The following is a 27,053-nucleotide window of genomic DNA, read 5'->3' as shown; positions in this document are numbered from 1 at the left end:
CTAGTCAGAAGGAACAACAAACACGTCGTTTTCTACTGCCTTCTTCATTGGGCGTTCATACTGCAGGGAAGGAAAAAAAAAAAGATAATGAAAAACACTTCAAAAGTTTGTATAAACATTTATATTGCATAAGAAAAGAAACTAGAGATCCTAGAAGCACATTTAGATTCAGCTTTTAATCCGCAAGCACCCATCCTGGAACAAGGTGCTGCGGGATAAGCAGCTCCCACGATACCATTGCTTCTTCCTCAGCCCTGCCCCTCTTTAAAGGCGTCCTTCATCAGGAGCACCTCTGCTAAGGGAAAGGCCTGGGTCACTAAGCAACTCTGCTCATGATGGAAACTTTTCCCTATGGAAAGGCTCAGGATTCCAGCTTTAACAGCTAAAAGACACAAGCCCTCGGTTTTCAGCATCTTTTCTAAAATCCCAGGCCCAGTCTACTGTAGTGACCACAAGCATGGTGGTTTCTTGAACACAGGGAGCTTTCTTCAGCTCTGTGCAGTGCAGACACATGGCATCACACACATCATAGTAACCCATCAGTCTTATTGCAGGAATGCTAAACCCCCAAAGCCATCAGGTCTGCACATAAAAGCTGGAACCGCAACAGTAGCAAAAAACATGCACACGTGATGGGGTGGGCAAGATGGAAACTAAGCATTGTATCAAAATTAACAGAGTATTCAGCTTAATCTACAAATTAAAACAAGGGCATAAGCTAGTGATTAGACTCTGAAGAGTTTAAGAACTTAAACAGAATATTTACCTGGGATACAAGGTAAATGAATAAATTTGGTTTTTAGAAATCAAACTTGGACGCATCAAGGCTAGATGTTGCCAGACCCAAAAAGCAGATGAGAGAAAGCATGCAAGGTGTTGTTAGGCTGCAGAGCTCCTAGCCACAGGATGCCATGGATGCACAACTCCAAGGGCAAGTGGGACAAAGTGACAGAAGAGAACTGCATTAAGTGTCACTAACTACACAGAAACAAGCCTTGGGATGAAGGAATCCCCGAGATATGAACCCAGGAGAAGCATCACTACCTGATAGTCCTTGTCCTTACCTTCTCCCTTAGGCAAGTGCTTTTTGACCACTTTTCCTAATCCCTAGCAGGGCAAACACTGCTTTCTCAACGCTTTCCATGCATCAGGACTGGGGGTCCCACAAAGAACCAGCCCCACAGATCAGCTAACCAAAGGTTTCCCCTCCCAGGACTTCAGTTTCATTTTCTCACTTCCAACACTTATCAGTCAGGCCACAGCTCCGAGTCCACCACCTGTACAGAGCTGCTTGCGTACTGCACATACCGTTGTATTCTGGATAGAGTCGGTAAAACTCTTTGCTGTTTCACCCAGGGCTGAGTCAACAGACTGAATTCTGGAAGAAAAGTGAGCTTGGCTAGTTTGTCTGTGAAGCGTTAGTACTTACTGATGAAACTTGAACAGAGATATTTACCAATAAAAATGAACCTGAGGATTCCCCCTTTTGCAGCTTTTTGCCCAGTATTTGCACCAACGGTATCTTTTATATAGGAAATGATCGCCTCCTTCCACCTCCTCTGACCCCTAGATACAGATGTGACCAGAGAGTGCATCTTGTTCCAGATCCTGGTACAGGTCTCGAGGTATGTGCCTGTCTTGCACAACTTCCCATGCAAAGTGTCCCTCATTGCACCCTAGCCCCAGTCCAAAACCTTCACGAGGCTGCAAAGGCTCCATCAATGGACATCAAGTGGAGATGTTACACCAGGTTCAGAATACTTCCCGATATACCAGCAAGGGTACCACCAGCCTAACTAGTGCCCTCTTTGACCAGAGGACTTGTGAGCATGCAGGACAGCTAGTAGAGACGTACCTTTGCTTTTGCTGGTTGCAGAAAGAATTCAGTTTGAGCAACTGTGCATTCCAGAAGTCCTAAAAGAACCCCAAAGAAAACCCCCATTACTTGGGAAGGGGTACCTCCGCAGGCTGGCACACGAGAAGTCACACACACCACTGCGTCCTTCTCCATGTTTGCCAAGATTTGAGTTTCCTTCTCAAGACTGGCAAGCTCTTCAACAACAATCTTCTGGAAGGTCTCCAGCTTACTCAGCCTAGTGATAGAGAACAGAAACAAATTTGACACTTTAATGTGCCGTAGCACAAGGCAGATGACAGCCCCTTCAGCACCAAACCTGCCTTTAGGCAGAAGCAAATGTCCTTGCTGTCCTTGGGGCAGTTTTGTTCCCAGGTATGTCACAGAGCACATGAACGGCTGTACCAGGTCAAACTGAAGATGAGTTTAGCTAAATAGCCTGTCTCAAATAGCAGCCGGTAGCGGAAGCCCAGGACAGAGTGTACAACAGGATTCCCAGTGCAATACTTACCCTGCACACTCTCCCAGCCTCCAGGGATTTCAGCAGAGATTTTCCAAACTGAAGACAGCATCTTGGCACAAATAATCTCTGATGGGTTTTCCTACCATGGGTTTGATATACACATACAGCGTTGCCACAGGATGCCAGTGATTTCTAAACCTTAACCAGCAACACCCTTATTTGCTTGGGTTTGCCGCCTTTCCCCTGGCAGTGGGATGCCAAGCCATCATCTGATGGTGACTTTAGAAACCACCCTTCTGGGGTAGGACGGATTTGCTACAGCTCTGTCCCCACTATCCTGCGGCTCTGCTTGGCTCCAGGTTACTTAGTTAATAACATCAAAGCACGGCAGCAGCTCACCGCCATCAACTCTTATCTTCCACCCCGAAACGTTCCCTGGTTTTGTTTTTGGAACACAAACTTCTCCATGTACCTTAACGACACCTTAACGACAAGCAAATTCTGCTCATAGAGGTCCTATTGATACCAGGGATTTTGCATTTTAAAGGCTATTATTTCATACTACATTTGATCTAAATCCTGCAAACTGAATGTGTAGTAGATATGGAGGCCCAATAGACTTACTCATATCTCAGGCTGTGCTTGTATTTTGCTTATAACAAATCTATAACTATTATAATTGATTTTTTTATTTAGCTGCTGAGAAATTTGACAACCCATAAAGCAAAATGACCTGCTTAAAGCCCTATCTGGTGAGTGCCTATGAAGTCCACTAGCTGGCATTTGTTTCATGCACATGGAAACAATCTACAGAAATGGGTCTATAACAGACCCCTTACTTTTCTTCTTCCCCACTTAATTAAGTAAATCAGAGTCTGGCTTCTTTCTTAAAACATGTAGAAACAGAAGCTACTAAGTGTAACAAGAGGGTTTTTAAACAGATTTGTGAACACTGATGACAGTCAGAAGGCAATCTAAGGACTGCTTCACCAACTGCTCTTAATTCAAGCTTGCTTTGCATTAATTAATCCATCCACTCTCCCCTTACAGGAAAAGCAGGATAAGTCACAGGAGCTATGCTTCTGAAACTCTTCTTACAGAAAAGGAAAAGAGAGAGAGACACGCAAGATATTTTGCCTTACAAACCATAATGAGCGCAGTAGCTTACTGTCAGGTTCACTTATGAAGAGGCATTTCTTTTCATAACAAAATTTACACAAAGCTGAAGCTGTTTTCAGCCAGCAGCAGACAGCTTACCTGCACTGGTGTATCTGGTTCAGCAGGGCAGACACGTTCTTCTCCGAAGACCTGAGGGTGTTCTGCGCGCTCGTCTCCATCCTTTTGTACCGGGACTAACCACAGGACGTGCCGTTAGGGATGGGCAATGGCCCAAGCCAAAACCTAGAAGTCTAGTTTGCAAAACCTTTCCCTGGAAGGCAAACCCCTCCGCAGGCTGCCTTTCAGCTTAGCAGAAACCATCTTAAGTCAAATTTAAACTGAAGTGAGATGACGTGTGGGCAAGGTACTGCAAATATGAACTGATTTCGTTTGACCACACTAGTTACACCAACAGACCTCTATGAACCCTTGCGACTTCAGGTCAAGGTCATGCTATCCAGCCAGCAAAGAAGCAAATTTCACCTATACGCCAACACACTTAGCTGCACAAAACCAGGTCTTTGTTAGCACCACTTCAGACCAGCGTTAATGCAAACTGTTTACATTTTAATCATAACTGATTTGTAAATGCAACCACGTCCAGCTCTGATTCGAGGACTAGTGTTAAAAATTTAATATGAACACCTAACACCAACTCAAAAAAAAAGTCACGGTTGCACAATACAAAATGCTGATCCAGTACAAATCTGCTCTTGGGCACAAAATACAGATGGGATATTTACACCAACTCCCCTGGTGATAAAAAGGTAGTTTCATTTACTACAAGAAAATGCCGTACACAGCACACATTAAGAGAGTGCACATTACCCAGAACAATTTCTTTAGTTGGCCGATAAAGCTTTCAAATGCAGTAATCACCCCTGAATCAGTGAAGTCTTCACGCAGCATCTTGGAAAAAAATGCATCATCCACACCATCACCCATTTCCTGACCTAGGAGAAAGCATATGCCCAGTTAGTACCGTGCCGGAGGGCTTACTGGAATATAAACCCTCGTGCTACTGAAGGGTTCATCGTTCATGTGAACAACAACATTTATTAGAGAGCTCAAATTTGAGTCTTGCTCTTCTAGAGCTCACAAACAGGAGGGAAACTGTCCCAAAATGCATTGAGAAAGACTTGTTGGAAAGCAGCATGGAAGAATAGGCACGATACTAACCAAACACAAAGAACAACATATTTACAGATAATGAGGCAAAAGCACAGCACAATGAAAAAAAAAGTCAGGCTACTGTTTTCCTGTCTTCTACTTATTCATTGTGAGGAAAGCCTAACCCCCTTCTGTTCAGAGTTAGCAGTGTTTTGCAGTTACTTTGTCCATTATCTGCATGCTTTTTTCAGGTTTTTTTTGTTTTTTTTTTTTTTTTTAATAGTTCTGGACAATCACTATTCAGAAAGACTAGAAAGTGCTGGCATCGTTGAGAGGCTTCCTGACTGGACCGTGGTTAGGGAACCCAAATTTCCTTATTCACACCTCTACATATGTGGTATCCAATGGCAGTGCCGCAATGCATGCCTTCTGCTACATTTTGACTTTTGGAGAAGACATCCTCCCTACAGACACCTCTCTTCAAGCTCCCACGTGACTATGATTTCTACCATCAAAAAGAAAAGCTTAAAGCATTTAAACACTTCACCTTAATTGCCAACCTGACTTTACCTGTTTGGATCTCCGCTTCCTTCTCTACTGAATCAAAAAGTTTCCTTGGTTTACAGGAAGTGTCAGAGGACAAATTACTTGTTTCCCAACTGGAAAATTTAGGCTTTTTTATGACAGTGCCGCTTAATATATCTAGAAAGAGAATAGGAGATGTTTCAGAAAAGACCTGTTCTTTTGCATGAGGTATGTGGCAGTACCTACCAGCTACTCCAGCAAAAGCCACCACCGGAATTACCAATCCTGCAGAAAAGCAGGCAACTACATTTTAGGGTCTGGCATCACACTTACAGGACAGGATAAGACTTCACCAGCAAGTCTCTTCCCTCGCAAAAGCAGGCAACTAGACTGCCTAGTGCTATGCAGATAACTGGAAAGCTACCGTATCTCCATCTTAAAGACAACTTCATTTCTTGGCCCACTAGTCTAACCAGAAAGAAAACTCTTGCCCAGCTTCTTCCCCTTCTCTTTTCCAGCCCAAGCTCACAATCTGTTTATGCTCATTTGCTCCCGAGATAATTTCAGCTGCTGCTTAAAAAAACAAAACAAAAACAAAAACCACAAACTAGAGTTGTCATAGAATTACTTTTAACCCAGGAAAACCCTTAGAAACATGGTGAGAGAGACTGCAGCCCATATTTTAAGGAAAACTTGCAAAAAAAAAAAAATCATCCCTTTGTCTCACTGTCCACTTTTCTGAGCTCAGTGAGGTGTCTGTGTTTGACCAACCACCTCTCTGGAGTCTCCATAGGGCAGAAAGCAGGAAGGTGGTGGAGCCCAGGACAAGGGGGACAGTCAGACCACAAGGAGCACACTGAAGTAGATTTAGGGTTCACGGAGCCAGTGTTCAAATGCAGTCACAGACCACACCTGAAATTTCTGAACATAGCCCTACTTCTGCCTTTGCATGGTATCAACTCCTCTCCCACTGTACAATAAACAGCGATAAAAATTAAGTCCTCAGCACTTATCTTCCCCCAAAATTAAGCAGGTATGTTGGTGCAGTGAAGGTATATTCTGCAAATGCTGAACAGGTAAGAGACATTTTGGGAACGTGAACATAGCCAGCTCACGAGAAAGGGAATGCTTTTGTCCGAGACCAAAGCTTCAGTGACTTGGTTCATAGTCACAACAATAACTTTAAGACAGTCTCTCTCAGAACTACATCAGCATCAGGAATATTACCATGAAGACAGCCATTGCTGCTGGACTTGCTTGAAGTTCAGTTGTTTCCAGTCACAAAGTGACTGTGCTGCAGTTTTGAATTAGTTTATGCAAGTTCTGTTTCATTAAAGAAATGTCCTTAAATGTCACTTACCTAAGTGACCTAAAGCTACAGCAGTAATACAAGTCACCATTTACCAAATGCTTGTAATGATGGTCTGCACCTATATTCTCAGGTACAAAGAAAGTCAACAACTTTCATTTTAAAAAATAAGCATCTCGAAGTTGCACTGCACTTTCAAATTGTTAAAAATTAGTTTTCAGGCTCATTTTACTTATTTCACATATTTTCTCTCGGGTCACTGGGTTTGTAAATCGCCAGCTCTTAATAGCTACACTAGTAGTACCCCCGTGATCAAGGACAGGATTTAAGAGTTAGTGATGAACTCAGGAATGTATATGAAAGCATCTTCCCATAGCCTGTCACGATATTCAAAACAGAGAAATGGAAGATATTTCTTATGCAAAAAGTATCCTTCAAATATCAAAAAGCTCAGTGCCTACTTGTCCTTGAAAGAAAAATGACAACTCCATCAACACCCCTTTCTACTTTTTAAACTGCTCTTCCACATTATCAAGACTGACAAACCTGAGTCCTTCCGCTTAAAACTTTCTTCTTCTCTTGACAATTCGCCAGATGCATCATGAAACTTCTAAGGAGAGAAGGACAACAAAGTAAGAAGGTACCTATCTTGCACCGCAGATAAGCTGCCAGGGACTTGTCTAGTTATAGGAAGCAAAGCGACATGATGCACTGGTTTTAGATGAGAAGTAGCCTGACAGCAGATTAGAAGGAGCTTAAGTGCTGCGTACTGCACCTGCGTGGCCTTCTCCTCATCACTGGAATAGCCCTTGGCAGGCACATCAAGTAATAGCGGACCCCCTTCGAGCTCCTCTGAGGGCGTTTCATCTGCACGAGAGATCAGCCAAACGACACAGGCAACAGAGGTTGAATCCTGTATTGACTAGAAACCTCAATTTAATGACATGCACAGGAAAAAAAAAAGAGAAACCACCACCCTTCTCCTTTATCTGTTCACACAGGAAACAGACAGTGACTTAAACGCAGTCCAAAGGCTGTTTTATTTCTGGCTGCCAGTTAAGGTCATTCCTTCACCTCTCATTAGCCCCAGCTAATGTTTTCCCTGCTCAAGAGACTATCCACAAACAACATCCAGCCCTCACAGCCATTACAAGAAATATTACAAAGCAGAATGCTTATGAAGAAAACGTGAAGGAAAAAGGCAAAATTAAAAAAAAAAAAAAACCAACCACACTACACCCAAAAACCACACACCCACACAACTTTTCTAATGCATTGAAGATGATCAAAAAAGAAATACCAGCAAGATCCACTGAAGGTAAATCATCTCCCTTGGAGCTAGATGTGCTTTTTTCCCTTTCCTTTTGAGTTCTTTGCCTTGATGCTCCCTGCTAAAACAAAATCATGTCTAAGCATGTATTTTATTTAAACATTACTACAGAAGTAGGGGTTTGGGTTGGTTTTTTTGGGGGGAGGGTTTTGTTTGTTTGGTTGGTTTTTTAAACACACTAAGAGCAAAGATACACTTGAAACATGCCTAAGATACTGATAGCTCTCTCCAACACCGAAGGAGACCTGTGCCCTGAAGTTCTATGCGTAAGTTCTCCCTTTAGCCATTAGAGTCGTATAGTGGATGAAGTTTTTCATAAGCAGAATCAAAGCATTTTAGTCAAGAGAGAAAAGAAAAGGTTTCCAGGGGAAAACAAAAGCTTTTAATTCAACTAGCAGTTCTGGAGAGTTTTTTCCCAAAAATTTCTGTATTTCTGTGGGGACCTTTCCAAAACATATGATACATAGCACTTAACAACTGGGCACTGGAAAAGTCTGGCATTGCTAAACTGTATTTTATTTTGCTTGGTGTATGTCTGGTCCACTAATTCCCCCATCAGTATAATCCATGGTTAGTCTTCCCAGAGCTATAGCTGAAAGTGGAGAAGGACAGTGCATGAACCAGGTCTCAGCGTCAACGTAGGACTTGGAATAAAAGCCCTGAAAATTGCTAGCGAAACGCAGAGGAGAACACGAGCTTTCCCAAGGCACCAGCTGGCAGGACGTGGCAGAGGACAGCATGGGGACACAGCCTCGTAGGACCCAACTGGGATTTCTGCAGGTATTTGGATAGGCAGCTCTAGCTCTTGGCATGCCCCTAGAGCCAAATTTGTTCCTGTTGGAGTGACACCCACGTTAGCCAAGGCAGGTGTCACAGCAAGCATGCCAATTCCTGCCCGGTTTTCCATCTATCACAAGTAAATGTTATAGTTTTAGCACAACTTGCTTAGGGCTCACGCACAGTTGTTTCTATAAAGTGTCACGTGTTTTCCTAAGACCTCCTTGTTTCCCCAGCCTCTAGTAGACCAACACAGCCTCAGGAACATTTAGTAGGAAAATTTGTCCATCAGAACATTTGAGAAGAAAGATAGCACCAGTTTATTCAATTCCCACTCATTTGTACACATGTTGCATACGTAATGTTTTTAAATCTGAGGCACCTAAGCATGACACCTCCTTACCTTCTTTGTCTGGTAGTCACTGCCACTACTTGCGGAAGACACTGGAAGCACTGCAAGGAGAAAAGCTTACCTGTTTACTTGCAGTAACTGCATGCCTTATCTAGTTAAGGCTTGCATCGCAGCTAAATAATCCAGTTTTGAGTTTGGTTTTCTAGGCATTTACAAGAGAAAACTTCACAACACTTGCATTAAGCTTCAAAACCCCTTTCTATCAAAGCTTCTAAATGATGCAAACATACACAACTTGCTGCATACAGAGCAGTTGCCAAAGAAAGGGGCAGGCTCAGCAGCTTGTCTGATGGTCCCCAAGTCCCAGCCAGGGTGAGTGGGCTGGCACTGGAGCAAGAACAACAACTTCCACAGAAACACAGTATAAAGCATAATTTCTCCCTCAATTTTCTTTTGCTTTTTCATCCCTAAAGAAACCAACAGCTACCTGAGCAAGGCTTATCCTCTGTGAGAGGGACAGAGACATTCCAACTCTTTCAGGGAAATTCAGTTTGAATTTGGAGGTCCCAGCAGCCGACACAGCCACGGCGTGCGGCCACGGGGGAAGTTTGCTGTTGGTCAGGCCTGAGCAGAGGATGCTATCAGAGATTATCACATCTGATTTTGTAAATCACTCAAAGGACAACTGGCCTGTCAGCACATAAGCAGGGAAGCAGCGTGCCATGGTCTGCAAACTGTGTGGTTTTTCAAGGTTCATTCCCCAAGTCAACTGTATTTCTGGAAAGATGAGGAGGGAAAGTTGTAGGGAGGAGGTATGGCAGCTCCAGAGAGATCTTCCTCCTCTTGTATTCAGGAGCACCAATGCAGCCATCAGTTCAGCACCCATGGGCTCTTCAGCCCCATTACACAGAGGACTGCACCCATGCAGACATTTAGGTGCCCAATTTTCACCTGGACATTTGAACCCCAGTACATTCACTGGAGAGAAGGGGACAGGAGCCCAGTTCTTTGAGCACAAGGATGCGTGATGCACCTCCTCCACAGGGCACCCCTCGCTGCCGGCCTTGAGCTTGCTCCCCTCTACTCGGTTCAGGACTCAGCCAAATCCTCCTTCTCAAACCATCATCAGCCATTTCCTTATCTGCAGTACAGTACGTCACGCATAGCTAAGTGTCAACAGGGGACCAAGCTTACCTTTTAATTTACTTCTCACCCTGGGCTTTTTTCGGGTATAGTCAAGAGATTTTGGCAATGACCGTTTCTGAGAGTCAAGGATCCAGCTTTTTTCACTCTGACCAGTGCTTGTATTTTCATTGTTGCTTTCAGAGAAAAGATGTTTCCTGTAACTGGACTAAAGACACTATTAAGAGTGAGTCCTGCTCAGTCAGCTCCATCCATCCACCCAGAAGCCCCCCAGCCATTCCCCTTCATTTACTACCAAATTATTCCATTTCTTCCTCCCCACAGTGCAATACCTGAAGTATTTTAAGCTGTGAAATCTGCCAGAACAGCAACAGTTAACTAAAACCAGCAGTATAAAAACATGGAAAGGCAGGTGCTTGCCCTTTGCCTTGTGGGGTTTGCAGCATCCTCCGTCCTCATCTCTCCCTCCCTCCCTCCTGCATCCAAATAAAAAGCTCTCGAAGGAGGATAGCCTCAGCATGCCTGAGCTGCAGCCAAGAGCACAGCGAGAAAAAACAGAGACATTCACTCACTGGTCTGGCAGTTCTGGTGCACCCTGAGCACTGCTTTCAGTAGCAACAAGCAGGCTATTTTGAGGCTCCCAGGCTCACATTCCTCCACCTCCGCACTGGGTAAGCCTTAAACTTCAGCCTCTTTAAGGGTGCAACCGATTCATACAGGTGGATGCACACAGCAATCAAAGGCTCTGGGGATGAAAAAGCACAGACAACCTACCGGCCTTCTCTCGAGCTTGTTTGATTCCTCGTTCTTGTTTCCCATTTCATAACTCCTGCCAAGTAGCCCATAAAGACCAGAGTTAGACTAGCAGATGCTGCGGTAGCACATCACAGCAGTACAGAAGGGGCACAGCCAAATAGCAATGGCAGGGGGCTCCTTAAGAGATCAGCAGGAGAACCAAACTGTTAATGCGCAGTCATTAGCCAAATTTTGCTACTTTCAGAAACCAACCAAAGAAGAAATCTGGGGATACCTGGAAATTAGCACCTTTTTAAAAGAAAAAACAGGCTAGTTAGAGGTAGCAAGTCCCTGGCAGCTTGCTATAACTGGAGATGGCCAAAGCAAGGCAGAGGGTTTAAGCATTTTTCAAAAATTAAATCAGTAATTTAGGCATATGATCAGGGAAGGGGGATGTTTAAGAGTTAAAGTCTTATTATTGTCAAAGTGGACAGGAGTCATTATTCTCTCTCTCAGGTAGTGTTTAAATATTAGTATTGATAACATCCACAGATACTGTGGCAGCTAAGCAAGGAACTATTTTATTAGAAACATCACAGAGCCTTTTTGATCCCAACTTAAAACAGTTTAACTAAGGCAATAAACTCTTCTTTCACAGAGCAAAAGGTTCATAAATGGTGCATGTATAATCCTGTACCTCTGATTTTGTGAAGAAACTTTCTGGCCAAGAATCCTTCCTTTGGCTTCAGCAACCTAAACCAGAAGCAGATGTTTGTCTTAAAGTTCAATTATCCTGTAAAATAATCTACAAAATTAAAATGTATCAGGACTCAAGGACTAGAGGAGGAATGGATTACGAGTCCAGCATGGAAATTCAACTTTTTTAATGGAGTGGAATTTGTTGATTGAAACAGTGTCATAAGTTATAATAGACAAACACTTGTCTTCTTAAATGGAGTTACTTTCTCTTTTCCTTGCTTTGTGAATAATGCTCATTTTAAGCAATAACGTCATAAGAAATGTCATTTTAAGCACTAACACCGCTAGTAGCAGCGTGTTGTAAATGCAGCGCACGGTACCTGGACAGCCTTTGGACAGGGCTGCTGGGGCACTGGGCAGGGTACCATGAAGCAGGGTTTTATGCTGACACCCAGTGGCAGTAGCAAGGACTGGACAGTGTCCAGTTTATAACAGAAGTTTGGGGTGTCCCATTAAGCACCCATCACCTCTGAATTAACAGGCAGCAGTGACAGCACCTGCACCACGGAAGAGGCTGAAAGCCAAAGGGTTTGCATGGTGGAGCCACCTTGACAGAAGCCATCAGGAGCAAGTTTTCAGCTTCCTGGGAAAACCCACACTGGTCGAAGTTTCACAGCAGTGACTCATTTTTATTCAATTTTTGTAACAGTCTGCAAATATAAGTCAAGGTGAATTTCCAACACAAGTTTTGCAATGATTGGCTTTAACCAGGGATTTCCAACGTGCCAAGTGTGGCTCGAAACGGATTTCAGTCTCTTCTGGTTTAGCCTAGGAGTACAAAGTGAAGGATGCTCAATCTGCTTTCAATATTCAGTAAAATGCAAACAGAGGTTGGCCTTCAATTGCAAAGATATCCCACAGCCTCACTCAAGCAACAGCTCAAATTCCTAGTGCAGTTGGTTTTATCACACAGTACCCACCACGAGACTCAAGAAGTAATGAGCACTCTCCCTGCCCCAAAAAATATTTCCATGCATAGCCATATAGTCCATCCTTACTGCATTTCTGCAGTAAGAGATATCCCCTGCTTCAAGCTACTACCCTCTGTTAGCTGCTGAGCTGGGACCTTAGCGCATCTCCTAACAGCTTCTGTCTCAACTTTACCTTTTCATGACTTGCAGAATCTGAGTTTTCAAAGTCATAGATTTCCTTCCTGCAAGACAACATATATGTGGCAGTGGCATACAATCATGAAGAGTCAACCTATAGAACTTCACTAAGAATATGAGGGGGATAACGTGGTTTGTTTCTGCCCCCCTCCCCTATGAATTCTGTTATACAGTAAGCACTCAGATACTTCATATGCCTAAAAATGCTGTTTTCTCGGCTTCTAAAAAAAAAAAAACTTGTTCCTTTCCTACTTAGTCTCTATTATCGTCTGTCTTGATTCTGACTCTTTCAATTGTAAGTTTTTAATTTTAAGAGAAATATTCAGAAGATACAAGTTAGCCTATCCATGTTTATGTAGTGGACATTTAGTTCTCACATCACCAATAATAGTACATGGTAGGAAGAAATCATGAGTGGAAAGATAATTTCAGAAGCACTTAAGAGAAAAAATCCATTTAATTCCCTTCTGAAAATTCTAACATTTAATGTTTGTTCTCTAACCACTGCTCTGTATGCATCTAGATTTTGTTTTCGTGTCTTTCAACATTTAAACTTAACTGTACCTTTATTTCTTTCTCCAAATCATAACTATTTAAGAAGTCGTACAATTATTCCTCAACATACAGTACATCCTCCCCTTTTTACCAGCAAAAGAATAGGAAGACTAAAGAACTGAGCTCTTCTCGTTAAAGCTTCCTGAAGGAAAGAAACGCTCATTTTCATATGAAACACTAGAGGGAGCAGAATGACCAAACTAAAACCTTCTTTTCCATCTCAGACTTAGACAGTTCTACTCCGGTTTTACCACCGGTATTTGCTGCATCAAGTTATTTGACCTTAAAACCCAGAACCTGTAGTAATGATGAAGTTCTGCATCAATTTTTCCCACTCTTATCTGCAATCAAAAAAAAAAATCATCTAAATATTTGGGGTTTTTTTAAGCTAAGAGTCAGCAGACTGAAGCAGGACACCCAAGGAAGCCCTGGAGCAGCCAGAACCGCAGCAGGGATCCTCGCGTACAGTTCATTTGCTCTCCTGCCCAGCAGCAGGCATTAACTTGCACACCACAACGCTTGGCAGAGAGCACAGGAGGAGCGTGCAACAAGGCAGACTTCCAGTGCCACAGACTGTATACAGTCCTCAAACCCTTGAGTGCTTCTGCCCATAGTGCCACTAGCTTCGAACATGAGCAGACGGATGTATACGGGTGAGGGAGGGGGACAAACTGAGAAAGAGTCCATCCTGAAACTCTAGGATATAAGATGCCAAAAAACAGGACAACATCAGAAAAAGCTTAGGTATTTGTGAATGAAGCTGCCACTCACCACTCAACTCACTGGAGGATGGGAGAATTACGGTTGGGTGAGGAAAAATGGAAAAGTCAACGTGACATAGTATCACAAAGCTGAGGGCGTTTTTGGCTTCTGGTTAGCTTCTGAAGTCTTTATTGCTTTGGGGACCCAAAGGTTCCCAGTGAGACAAGTCATGACCCTTCATAGTCTCCTGCTCGTTTTGCTCTCTGTTCTGGCCCACCCCGTGGGCACTCCCTCCCCCCCATTAGTGCTAGAAATCGTCTAAAATCACCTGGTTCACCAGACCCTGCATGGGCACAGGGCTCGTGTGTCATACCTGCCTTCCGTCCGCTGCTTGGCCAAACTTGTTTTTCTGTTTCTCTTTTCCCAGGTAGCATCCTTCTGAGAAGAAAATAGTTGCAGGATCTAAAACCATGACATGCTAAGTCATGTTTTTATCCTAGAGGCTGCTAAAAGCAGAGATAAGGAGTGCCAGGAAACTTTGTTCCTCCTATCGCAACAACCATCCGGCTGCAATTGTTTCCTGCCAGGTTCTTTCCTACCAGAAAGTATGAGTCCTGGAGCTGAAATTGTGGGGACAAGGGGGTGAGGATACAGAAAGAAGTAGTTCAAAAGCTTTGAATTCATTGTGCAGTGGGCGAGTGTTACAAAACCTTTGAACCTTTGAGTTAAAATATAATTTTTAAAAAATCTAAACCTAGCACCTGGAAATGTAAGTCCAAGAATAAGCCTAAAATGTGATTTCTTATACAACCTAAGTACCTACTCCAAATTAAAATTATTGCTTTGGGAATTTAATTTCTCTCGTGTAGTGCATAGATTTTTTTTTTTTTTTAATACCTGGACACAGCAACAGAAATTTCCAAGTGCTCAAGTTGTGTAAGAAACGCAACTGCAGATGGCTCTCAGCTACTTGTTATTAATTTGCCCAGATTGCAAGCTCTTACGCCAGGAGTACAGGGACAGATCTAGTGTGGGAGGATCATTAGAGCTCAGATACAAAACTGAATAAACATGTCTGTAGACTTCCAAGACTTGCTTCCCTTCAGGAAGCAAACCTTTGCTCTTGCAGACTGCGCATAAGTCTTGTGACATGCGAGTTTGTCCCACACAGGGCCAGGCTGGTTGCCCATACGCCATGCTCCTGGACACAAGCACAGCACACCGCTGCCAGGAGGTGTATACACTGAATAAACAGCTGAGCTTGAATTACTTGGTTGGGCCACACTAGAATGAGGTTGGTAGCTGTTGCCTCTGCAGCTCTCTCCCGGTGCTAAATGGCACATTACATCAGCTATGACACTACATGGGCTCAGGACACCACTCAAGGACAGGAGCGGGTCAAACCATCCTAGCTTTCTTCTGCAACTCCACCAGAATACCTCTTCCCTGCCCCATGTCTCTTCACTCAGGTGGGCCCCAAGGCAAACATACCTTTGGTGTTGACTCCTCCATGGGTTCTTCTTCTAGGGGCTTCTCACTGGGGACAAGAGGACACATGAGGGGAATGCAGTGCTGAGGGGCTGTTCATTTAAAGCACAAAGAGTCGGTTTGTGAAGTACTAAGAGGAGAAGAAACTTGCATCAATTAGCATTAAAGCAGTGGTTTAAAAGGCGTGTGGGGAAGAAAGCTAATCAGTAGCTCTACAGAAGTCCAACTCATTAACTGTAAGAAATGCTGTCCTGCAAAGCTCTTGAAAAAGGGTATTACTAATACCAAGGCGAACTCAAATTCGCATGATCTTTCACAAAAGTCATGGTCCTCATTATGAATAGCTACCTATCTGGTGAACTCTGGTTACACAGCTGAAGTTAAACTCTCTGTAATACAGCTGTACACTCATCTTGTATTTGGATTAAATCAATGATGAGAAAGAAAAGTCACAGCAAAGTAGCAGCCAAGCCAGTAACCAAACATCACCGTTCCGCAACCACGAAGTGCTGTAACTCTGGGCAACCAGCCTTGCTAGCCAGGGTGGCAAAACAGAATCTTTTTTTCCATTTAATAATTGATGGAATAAACCCCAAAATCACATGCATTAAAAGCCCAGGGGAGGGAAAACAAACAAAAAAAAAAACACAGAAAAAAACCACCTTGCAAATTTTTGTCTGCAAGACACTCACCTAGGCTTAGCTTTCGTCCTTGGAGATGGAGTTTTGGACTTTGTTGCTGAAGGAGGGAAGGAAACTACAGCTTCACCCTCTGGAGCTACTATGAAATGCTTTATCTGCTTTTGCTGTAAGGCCCACAAAAGCAGAGCCTTCACCGTGTCACCTGGGTGACACTTAACTGGGTCAGACTTAAAGAACTAAAGGGAGCCATGCCTGACCTGAGCCTTGGTTAGCATCTTCCACGTCAGTCTGCTGGCTCACTGTAATCACGGTGACACCAGAGTTAACTGTTTTCTGCTCGGAGACATGAAACCATGAACAGAGCATGCATGTGACCAATAAAGAAGCGGGTTTTGGTTTTTTTTAGGAACGGATTTTTTCAGTGCTAGCCTATGGCAACAGCTGGATGACAGGTTCATCATTAGCCACACATAAAAACATTTTTGGTTGCATATAAGTGATACTATAAGCTTCTCACTAAGAGCATCCCACCATCCCCTTATAAGAGGGAGTAAAATGTCATCTTTCTTTTTAAAGCAGTTTTGCCAAAATTGCAGCTCTGGAGGCAAGTGTTTGGGCTGACTTCCCACCAATATAAGATGGAGTCTGAAAACATTGTCGGATCTGGGTACAAACTAGTTTTCTTTGACAGAAGGTTTTAACCACACCTATAAAAAAAGCAGACTGGAGGAGGGGGAAAAGGGGCACAAGGACGGTTTCACCATACATCAAACGCTTACTGCTACAGTGCCTGTTAACTGCTGGCTGTGCTGAGAGGCTAAGTTGTCTGACAGATTCTCCATGTTTTCAGAGTTTGAAGGATCTTTCCTCCTCTGTGGATTAGTGGTCTCTGGTATCACTGCAGAACAGCAATCGGGGTGAGAACGTTGTTGCAGTAATTGAACACACACACACCACCACCCCTTTGCATTCTTACACACGTGCATGAAAGCATAACAGTACAACTTACTAGGCACAAACATCTCAAGATCATGTTTAATAGAACAAAAACATCAAACATCTCCAAATTACCCAGTGCAGAATTGCAATGCTAAATAAACAGCATCTTGAGCCTACCCCTTCTAAGCCCCTCGTACTATATGCATACATATAAGTTTATCATCTTATTGCTACCTTGACTCTTAGCTCTGGAAGACATGGAACAACCCTTTGTGTCTGGCTAAAGCAACAGAGCAGTGGGATCGTCCACCATCTGTTTCCCTCCATTGAATCTCCAACTGGGCAGTGCAAAAGTTGTTTCACTACAGATGAACTACCTTCTGCCCTTTGTACTCCTTGATTGCTTCAAGTAGTAGTGCCCACCTTGTACCTCTGTGTGTGCTTCATGGTGGACGCTGATGAAGGAGCTTCTCCCTCACCTGCACCCCCAAAATCTGGAGGACTTCCATTCTAGCTCGTTTTAGGTTGTAACTGGAGGAAAATGGGAAGGACTACTGAAGAAGTTACTACCTCGGACATCTAGAGCTGGAAGTAGCTCTTTCAAATATTCACCTGGAGGAATCTGAAATGCACAGTAACTAAGAGGAAAGTAAAAATTTGCTTTTAACATTGGCACAGAAAGAATGATACCTAACCTAAGGGCTCTTCAAACTTGTGATTCATTTCTGAGACCGTGGGTGGTAGCAGTAGAAAGAGAGCTGCGAGTTCATTGTCTTAAAAGATACAGAAATATCTGTTAAGCAAGTTACACCAAGGAATGATCTACAAAAAAAGTAATCACTTTAAAAACTGAAATACGGCCAATTTTGCAGCAAGGACATATCCCAGCCTTCAAACAGAAAAGATCACTATACAGAAAAAAGCCACTTCCCAAGTACTTTGATACTGAAATTGAGCCAAGGAAACATTTCCTATTTAAGACTAATTTTGGTCGTATGCACCTCTTTTGCTTTTGTGTGAAAGCAGCTTTTCCTCAAACTGTGTCATGGCCTTGGTGGGGATTTACAGAATTTCTGAGCAATATAGAGGCAGGAAAAAGAAGGAGCTGATTTCTCTTCCCCTCGGACCATTGCTAGGCTTGGATCTTCCTTTGGGTAAGGCATCCAAGCGTTATGCCTGTGCTTCAGGCTCCGTGTTCCCTCAACATCTATCATTTGGAACAAAATTAAACTCAGTCAGAAGATCCTTGAAAGAGACATCTTGCAGAAGATATTCGCTGGCAGCATAGGAAGTGACATCATTTGATCACAGAAAATTCCATGTGCTCAATTCAAAGAAATATAAAGCATTGGCTGTAGGCTGGTGAGAAGAAGGAAATGATGACTATCCCAGGTCCAGCTAAGAGCCTTTCGTACCGTAAGGCACGCGGCTACACTTTTGTAGTTGGGGCACACACAGAGACAACCCTTCAACACAAGGTATTTATGGCAGCACCCACAATGCCTCTGCATATGGCAGCGGGTCACCTCCTACAGAGAGGAGCTGTGCCGCTGCTCATCTCTCTCTACAAACAGGGACTGCGGGTGAGCTTTTCTGCTCCCCTGGCTGCACTTCCACAACAGCCCCAGGCATCTCCAGGATATCATCCACTCCACGTGGGGTAAGGGGATTGGAGCGCACCGTTCTCTATCACATCACCTTGTTGAGAAGAAACAGAAGTCGCCTCCCTGCAGGAAGCATTGGTAGAGACTGCCCCACCACAGGCACCCCCCTGCGCAGAGGAGAGCACATTAAGTGCCAAGGTGCAAGCGCTGGTCCATCAGAGGACCTGTGCTTCCATGGGCACACAGATGCCACTGTCCCCTCCTGCAGGGAATCGCCCACAGGCACCCGCGCAGCACAGCCAAACCAGGAACCATGCATGAGGCAAACGAGGGAGGCTAGACAGGTGCATCCCACTGCACCGCACCTGCAGGTGGAGAAACACTACTGCACACACTTTGCGTGTCAGAGGTCAGCCAGCAGCTGAGATGCGCCTTGCCAGGCTACCTGTCAGCGCACAGATCCCGTCTCCGTGAGCAGTTCCCCTGCCCATGCAATCCCGGCGGCACATGGCCACGGCACCCCATCCTCGCTCCCTGGGATAGAGGGACTCAGCGTCCGCCATGAACACCAGTTACCAAGCTCATGAGATACAAACAGTAGAAGATTGAGCTTGGGTGGTGCTTTTTTTTTTTAATGTGATTAACTGCAAGCGAAGATACTCATTTTAAAACTGAACAATTTAAATTTCATTAAATAAAATAATAATTTAAAAATTCACCTGCTTCATTGCGCCTGGCTTGCTTCCCAGCATGGACAGACTCCTCTTCAGCCACGTTTATCTGGTGATGTGAATTAATCTCATGTGAAAGTGACCTTACAAAAAGTAGAGTCTTTACCTAGTAAAGTCAGCTACTTAATAACGAAACTAACAGTTGTTAATCGCCAGCAACAAATCATTGGCAAATCATTGGATGCTAGTTGAGTTGACCATTTGGAAAGGTCTTGGCTCCTGCAAGGATAAATGACAGCCACTATTTACAGCTATTTACTGTTACGTAAGGTTTTCTGCAAACCCCACGGTCTGAGGATGAATCACAAGTATAAAAAATTCACCATATTAACATTTACCAAAAAAAAAACCCAACCAAAACTCCACACACATCCTCTGTGTTTTTACATTAGCTTATAAAAAACTTGAGGCTTGAAAAGTACTCTACTTTTAATCTAGAAGTACTACCTACAAAGTTAATCTAAGATCTGTGTCTTGCAGCATCCCTTTTTTCTTCTCCAGTTTCTCGTGTCACAATTTGCTCATCCTGTGCAATGTAGCACTTTGAGCTGGTGTAAGAGCATGTTTATACTTCAAGTGATGCAACTAAATGCCATAGGTTTTATTTCCTACTTCAGAAACTCAGCAAAAGTAATCATATCACACTGAATTGATTAACAAGCCAGTCTAACCTTCCAGCTTCTAAACCATAAATTTGAGTCCCTTGAAATTTCTTTCCTGAAGTCTCTAATCTCCCTTTCAGGCCAAAGCTAAGAATGCCTATCCAGAGAGATACAAATCCTCAAGGGGAAGACAGATATATAATAAACAGACATGAAAAAAAAAAACCCAACAAAAAACCACACTGAATGTTTTTGCCCAGTGTATATCAAGTAAAATATAGTTTAGAAAAGAAAAAAAAACCTCACACACTAAGAGCTTACCATCATTTTTTCATCTCCCAGGACTTTTTTAAGTACACTTAAGATCTCAAACTCAGCACTGAAAGATATTTTGATTTTTGTTGCTTCTGTTTTGTTAAGAGTAGCAGGAATCTTCATGTAAATTTTAACAATCTTTTCTCCATCACCCTCTGCGTAAAAAAAAAGCAGTTAAATCTGTTTTAGAGCAAGACGTTCAGTCTATCACCCCAAAAAACATTTGAAAAAGTGCTTGGGTTTTTTTAAAAGTGTCTCTTTTACAACTTGCCCACACATTTCCAATTACTCTGTTCACCCATTTCTTTCTCATTGGTCTAGGTGATTACGCTATTCCCTAGCACATCTATAAACTGAGCCCTCAACATGACCTGCTTGGGTAGGGAGGGTAGGTTATTGTGCTGAACGGGCCCTCAGACAGTCCAACAAGCAGAGCTGGTGCAAGGTGAGCAAAGCGCATGACAGGGAGAGGGGAAGACACAGGAACTCTCTTCAGTGACGGTGAGATTTTAGGTTGGCTCCCTGTGTCTTGTGGGCCCACAATCAAACGGAGGATAACGCTGGTTGGAAAACCTTACCCTTCAGGCTGTAACTGCTGACTGCTTCTTTCGACAGCCTCACAGAGTCCCAAAGAGCACCCTTTGAAAACCAAAGCCACCACATCAGAAGGGCTGAGCGAGCACCTGCTGCGTTAGGCTAACCCAAGGCCACGTGGGCTTTGCTGTTACCTCGTTACTGTCCACATAGAAAGTCACACTCTGGCTGCCGGTGTTGAAGTCAATCCAGAACTCCTCCAGCTTCTCGTCTGACGGCTTCTTCACCTGGGGAAGCACAACAGCAGTGCTGCCATTCCCAGAAAAACCCCACAACTGCTGTCTTATTCTCAGTTTTCTTTCACAAGACGGAATTGGAAAAAGTTGTCCTACATAGGTGTGTACACATATGCATACCTTACAGAAATAAGAGTTGGGATCAACCTGCGAGTTGCCAGCCTACCGCTCACCCAACCGTACCCACAAAGTCAGACGTGGCTCTACATCAGCCAAGGGAGAGGCAATACACAAATGCTCGCATGTTTGTGGCAGGAAAGAGTCTGTGAAAGTTTTCTGTGTTTCTGAGCACTTGAAATAAGCAGAAGCAGTGGAACTGGCTTCCACAGATTTGGTTTTGATTCGATAGAACTGTCAGGAACGGTGCCACAAATACATTTACTACAAAACCAGTAAAGCAATCTGCAGGATCTGTAACTGCGTCGGGCATCAGGCTAATCTTGTTTTCTGGCAGTCTGGGAGCAGCTCTGCCGGAGGACTCAGAGTTGTCCTGTCCTCCTGTTTCCTTTTAGAGATCTCTCTTCTGTCATCACCATGAAGAGAAGCGCTGGCTCTATCATTTGGCTGATACAAAAGCAAAGTCAGCAGCAGTAAGTTGGGAGCTAAGTGACAAACAAGCACGCTTTCCAACTAGAATAGGTGGTTACATTCTACACTCCAGAAAATTAAGCTCTCTAACGAAAAACAGGGAGGAAGAAGAAAAACCCCAGAAAACACATACCACAGAGAGTAACATTTTAACAGCGGTAACACTGTAGGGAAGGTGTCGCAGTGTTAAGGACTATTACCTCGTTCATGTCAGCAAAAGCAGATATGCAAGGAAATGAATAGACTCTGGAAGAAAAGCAGACTTCATGTGATACACTCAACATTAGAGTCTGACTTTATGAAAGATAAAGTCATTAAGATAGGTTACTAATCTTATTGTTCAAAAAAATAAATTCCTAGAAGTAAATTAAGCTTGGAGAATCTTAGAGAATACAGTATTTTAGTAGCGATGCATTGTCTTCATTGATTCTACTTTCAAAAGAACCACCATTAAACTGAATAAAATCTCTTTCTTAAGAACTTAGTTATTCACGTGATGTAAATCCTTTTTTTTTTAAATATAACCCAAGTCAGTTTACAATCCTAGTTTTTCCCCTCTGCAGTAACGACGGCACCAGTTTATTCTGTTGGTTCACAGCTTACCTTCTTTCATTCCCAAGCCTTTCATTTAGCTGGTTAAGAAATTTTCTGCAGTCCTTCAAGACAAATGACATTTTATTAAAAAATCAGGCTACATTTCCTTTGCAAAGAGTCATTCTGTTAAGCTGTGTAACCTCTACTCCAGTTATAACCTTTTAACTAGTCAGTGTGATGCCAAAGGCCACTGGGGAAGAAACACTCAAGTTGCTACAAATGGTTGAACCCAACTTATGACCAGCAAGCCTACAAACATAAACCACAAAAATTAACTTAGTTATGCTTTAGAAGTAAAATAACTTAGAAATAAGAGCTATTTTAACAATATACCATTTTATATTTGCCAGATTAAAAAAAAAAAACACCACCATCCACAAATAACTTTGTGTATTTATAAAATCAGTTTTGTAGGAACTTCTTACAAGGACATCCTGACTGAACTCAACCAAAACTAGCCCCTATACAGACTTGTCAGGTATGTTGTTTTCAAAATAAGGACCCTCACCGTCTCAAATTCTCTATCCTTGATCTCTTTGAAAGCTTCAGCAAGATAGCTATCTTCAAACCAGTGGTGAACAAGGTCATCCCTCCATTTTTTTGTCATTAACCTACAAAGTGCTTCTGAAAGGGCAACCTGAAGGTCATAATCTACACGGTAAACATAAGCACAGGATAAATACGCCCCCCCCAGCATAACAGAGGGTTATAGCATTCCTACTCTTGCACAAATATATGATACAGTCGTATTCATCAGCTAGCTTCAGTTTCACCTAGGATAACAGCAGAGGGTAACAGCCAAGCGTTAGCTCCAGGCATCCTCAGCTCCCTCTGGCTCAGCGAGGTTGAGGTGCGGAGCGCTGCTAACCACGCACGTGCGTCGGGAGATGTTCTTGGGGATCAGGGAGGGTATGAGAGCAAAGCCTCATCACTAACTCACTACGATTAAGTTACATTTCACATACCACAGTAACACCCTAAAAAGTGTTATTGCTAGGAGAAAAAAAACAAGATTTCACTCAAGAAGCTATACACCTTATTAACTGAAGTTTTTCCACATGGTGGCAAAGTGGTTAAAATTTATTTTTTTAAAGACTAACAGCAAGCATACTTTGTAAACACGTACATAAAGCTGATCTAATTACCTTTCGACATACATCAGTTTAGCTTTTCTTATTAGTTAATATGAATTACTAATACTAACCAGAAAGAACTAATGCATTGTTGCATCTAACAATTTTTGATTAATATTTTCTTAAAGTACCATCTGATTTTCATCCCCAAAAATCAACTATCTACATGGAAATAATTTAAATTATAGTTCATCTATAATAAATAAGCAGATGAAGTAAAGCTGGAGAACCCCAGCTTCATAAGAATAACCACTAAGTACTTCTTACCACCAACCTCCAGTATAGTTTTTGCAAGGTCTTTCCTGAAACGACATAATGCAACGAGTTAAAGTGGAAATAACTTTAACTCCTGTAGCTAACCACCATCTTCCCTGCAACAAGAGTTGGAGGGGAAACCACTTACGTGAGTGAGCACATCTCTTCAGACAGAGGGAATTTCTTCCTTTCCTCCCGTGAGACACTGTCGAGTATAGAGTTGAGGGTCCTCAAAGCCTTTCCCCCCACAGAGGAAGGGGCAGAATAGGAAGGGAAAGAATTCAGTAACACATTCTTCACATTTTTCATCTAATTACACACACTTGTGTGCACATGTATCTGTATTTTCTTCTCCTAGTAGGAGTCTTACCTCCTGCCGCAGAGTGCAGCAAATATTTGCTTCTGTCACTAGATGCCCTAGTTCAGGTAAAAATAAATTCACCAGCTCTTTCTTCCCTAGAAAAATCATTGAAAGGTTACAGCTAGCAATGAGCTGGTCTCCGCATAAAAGATAGTTGAAGCAACTACAGTTTGTGGTGTTGAAGGAGTAAAAATATCCCAGCTGGGGATTCAGTTTTGAACAAAGCTTACAACTATCTAATCCTAGACAGAAAAGGGAACTTGTAGCTTCTCTGTATAAAAAGCGTCAGATACTTTAACTGCTGACCCGGGTAACTATTTAAATAGGTACAGAAAGAAGAAGCTACTTACTAACCGCAACAGATAAATCCGTAATATACAGCTTTTGACAAAGTCAACAAAGCAAACCACTAGAGTATTAACCAGAAGACGCTCATGCCCGCTCTGCTCCCGCTAGAATAAGCTACAAGGATGAATAAGCTCAAGTTACCCGGCCCACAATATAATGCTTCATTTTTACATGACTTGTGAACCTGGGTATCTGGGCACACAGATACTTGCTCTTCCTGAAAGCACCTGCTCCCCTGCCCTAATGGAAAGCCAGCTGCCGCCACAGACAAAATCTTGCTGCTGAAACGAATGAGACAGACAGACATCCCTCCATCTAGTTAGGTTGGCTGGAGGAGTTACCACGTTATTCTGTGGAGGTGGTTGCCTTCAGCAAGGGAATAACATCTGAAGCCACTAGGAACAGATGTGCAAGAGCAGACTGTCTAGCCTCAAGTCCTTTCAGAAGCACCGTTTATTCTAACCAAGTGAAATACTTGATGCCGACCATTTAAACAAGATACCACAGCTAGATTTTTTTTTCCAGCATATTCAAAACAAGTAAAGAAAGAGAAACAGTAAAAGGTTTTGTGCTCCGAGGTTAATGAAAGTTAACTGGAGGGAAATTAGCAGGAGGATTTAAAGAAAACATTGCAGAGAGGAGGAGGGGGAGATAGGGGGTGGAAGGAAGAACAGAAAGGGGGTAGAGTTCGAGCAGAATTAAGAAACGTGCTCCCAAGACTGAGATTCGGGATATCAAGGAATGGAAGGAAAAACAATACTGACCTTCATTACTACACCTGCAAATCACCTGATGAAAAAAGTAAAGGAAGCCTTCGTTAACACACCACAACCCAAGAACAGCAGTACTCAAAGCGCTGAGGCATTTATGCCCCCACTATCACACCTTTCAGGGGCTAAAATAACATAAAACATTACTGTACCCACATCAGGAAAAGCAGTGCCACCTGATACAGGTATATCACGTATGGTCGCCCCGGTCATACAGGTTGGCATTATGCAGGGAGGGTAAAGGGAGTGAAGCACCCACTTCCCCCAGCGATTTCAGCAGCACCCGAGAATGCAGTGCCCCCAGGTTCCCTGGAAAACCCACATCGTGGCATTGCTTCATTACTTTTATTGCACATATGGGCCTATGTAAAATCACATTTTATGTTTACACACTACAGTACTAGGTATCTTAACATATGATATCTGAAGAATGTTAAAGTCCATTGAGGAAAATTAAAAATCATAATTAAAAAAAAAAAACACAACACAAATAAAACAACACTTCATCCTCCACAGTGAAAGCATATGGAAGAAAGGGACCAGGAAGACAAAGAAATCAAATTCTGACAAATAAATAGAGTATTTCATATTGTTTCAATGTGGTTAGTAGAGAAAGAAGAATATTTGATTTTGCTCAGATATCTTTTATCAAGTCTCCTAAGAAGTCAGAAGTATTCAAACAAATTCCGATGCACAAAGTGACACAGTTCCAGTAAGCTACAGACAAAACTGGGGGAACAGCTTGGGGAAAGAAGCTAAAAGCATTCTTCCTACTGAAAATTTACATCACTAGGCCTCCAATACCTTTAAAGTTATGAATATTTAAAATAGAAACCTAAATGAGAATTGTAAGCAGTTCAGAGAATCCTTTAAAAGTAAATCAGCTGTTTCAAACACCGTAGGAACAAATCGCCAGGACGACCTCGGCAAACACATTTGCAGGTAAGGTGCAGCTCAGTGGCAGTAACTTGGGTTTTTAAACAAGGGCTTCAGCACAAATGCTTTTGCTTACAAAACGCATCAGAACTTCTTGCAGGTTTTCCTGCAAAAACAAACACTTGGCTTCATGTTAGAAAACGAGAAAATGCTGCAGCCCTGTGCAGCCCCAGGGCAACTTCTCCCAGGTGCATCAAACCTCAGCCTAATGCCAGCCCAGAGCAGGCTCCTGGGCACTGCCCATCCCCACCACCTGAGCTGCGTCCCAGGCTCAGTCCTAGAGCACAAGGTCTGTGTAACTGTATTTTTTAACAGAAAGCTATCTGTGAACAATGGCTTTCTTATCCAGTAAAGGCAACCTTTCTGCCCCCTTAGTGCACGTACATACCAATGCAGAGTCAAAGAAGTCTTCAAGAAGTAACATCAAAAATTTATTCTCGTCTGGGTCGATGAGGATCACAAATGCTCTTGCTCTTTCAAACCAAGATACCAGGTAAAAGTTAAAAGAATCAGTTAAAACCTGGGAAGAAGAGTTAATAATCCTTAAACTAGATATATTTGCAGGAAACCTTACGCACATAGACAGTTTTTTTAGTCCTTGAACTTCAGAGTCACATACTGTGTCAAAAGCTACACAGCACTAAGGAGCTCGAATTTTGCTAGGAGGACATGAAAAGTGTCACCCTCACACCCACCTTATCCCCCCCCCACTTCCCTCCCCAGCCCTCCTTTTATTCTCCCTTTTCATCTCAAGGCACCCACTCTTGGTGCTCAGGAGCTCCTTGACACAATACACAGTGCTAGTGGCATCATAACTCCTATGGAAATTTCTAGAGGACGTCACTTCACCATGAAATAACATTTTAAAAATTCATCAAGCTTTTTCAAAGTCATTATTTTAATATTTTATGTTATTAAACATATTGCATAGTATCACACACCCATGGCTAACTAGAAATCTATGCTTCACTGGAGGTACAGAGCTCAGATTGGTGAAACTTCATTAATAATCTATCCATACAGGAATTTTGAGTAA

At 42.9% G+C, this 27,053-nt stretch overlaps 1 protein-coding gene across 1 annotated transcript; it reads right to left on the bottom strand.

The window, feature by feature from the left end:
• SYCP2L (synaptonemal complex protein 2 like) lies at positions 1 to 26,441 on the bottom strand. Its single transcript, XM_076332264.1, has 32 exons — positions 26,406 to 26,441; positions 25,076 to 25,100; positions 23,973 to 24,058; positions 23,751 to 23,839; positions 23,615 to 23,649; positions 22,723 to 22,865; positions 22,224 to 22,276; positions 21,821 to 21,866; positions 20,931 to 21,023; positions 20,781 to 20,841; positions 20,209 to 20,357; positions 19,274 to 19,334; positions 16,791 to 16,909; positions 16,275 to 16,344; positions 16,063 to 16,108; positions 15,374 to 15,419; positions 14,256 to 14,317; positions 12,621 to 12,669; positions 11,455 to 11,510; positions 10,797 to 10,851; positions 10,074 to 10,230; positions 8,931 to 8,980; positions 7,721 to 7,811; positions 7,196 to 7,287; positions 6,967 to 7,030; positions 5,157 to 5,288; positions 4,305 to 4,429; positions 3,576 to 3,670; positions 1,994 to 2,093; positions 1,856 to 1,914; positions 1,309 to 1,378; positions 1 to 60 (listed from the first exon to the last, which is right to left on the bottom strand). Exons 1-32 carry the CDS (start codon positions 26,439 to 26,441, stop codon positions 1 to 3), a joined length of 2,475 nt encoding a protein of 824 aa, XP_076188379.1.
• Positions 26,442 to 27,053: the final 612 nt, after the last annotated feature.

Source organism: Aptenodytes patagonicus, chromosome 2, assembly GCF_965638725.1.
Source record: "Aptenodytes patagonicus chromosome 2, bAptPat1.pri.cur, whole genome shotgun sequence".
Lineage (NCBI taxonomy): Eukaryota > Metazoa > Chordata > Aves > Sphenisciformes > Spheniscidae > Aptenodytes > Aptenodytes patagonicus.
The sequence above is the reverse complement of the archived record's forward strand: the minus strand, read 5'-3'. Positions and strand labels throughout refer to the sequence as shown.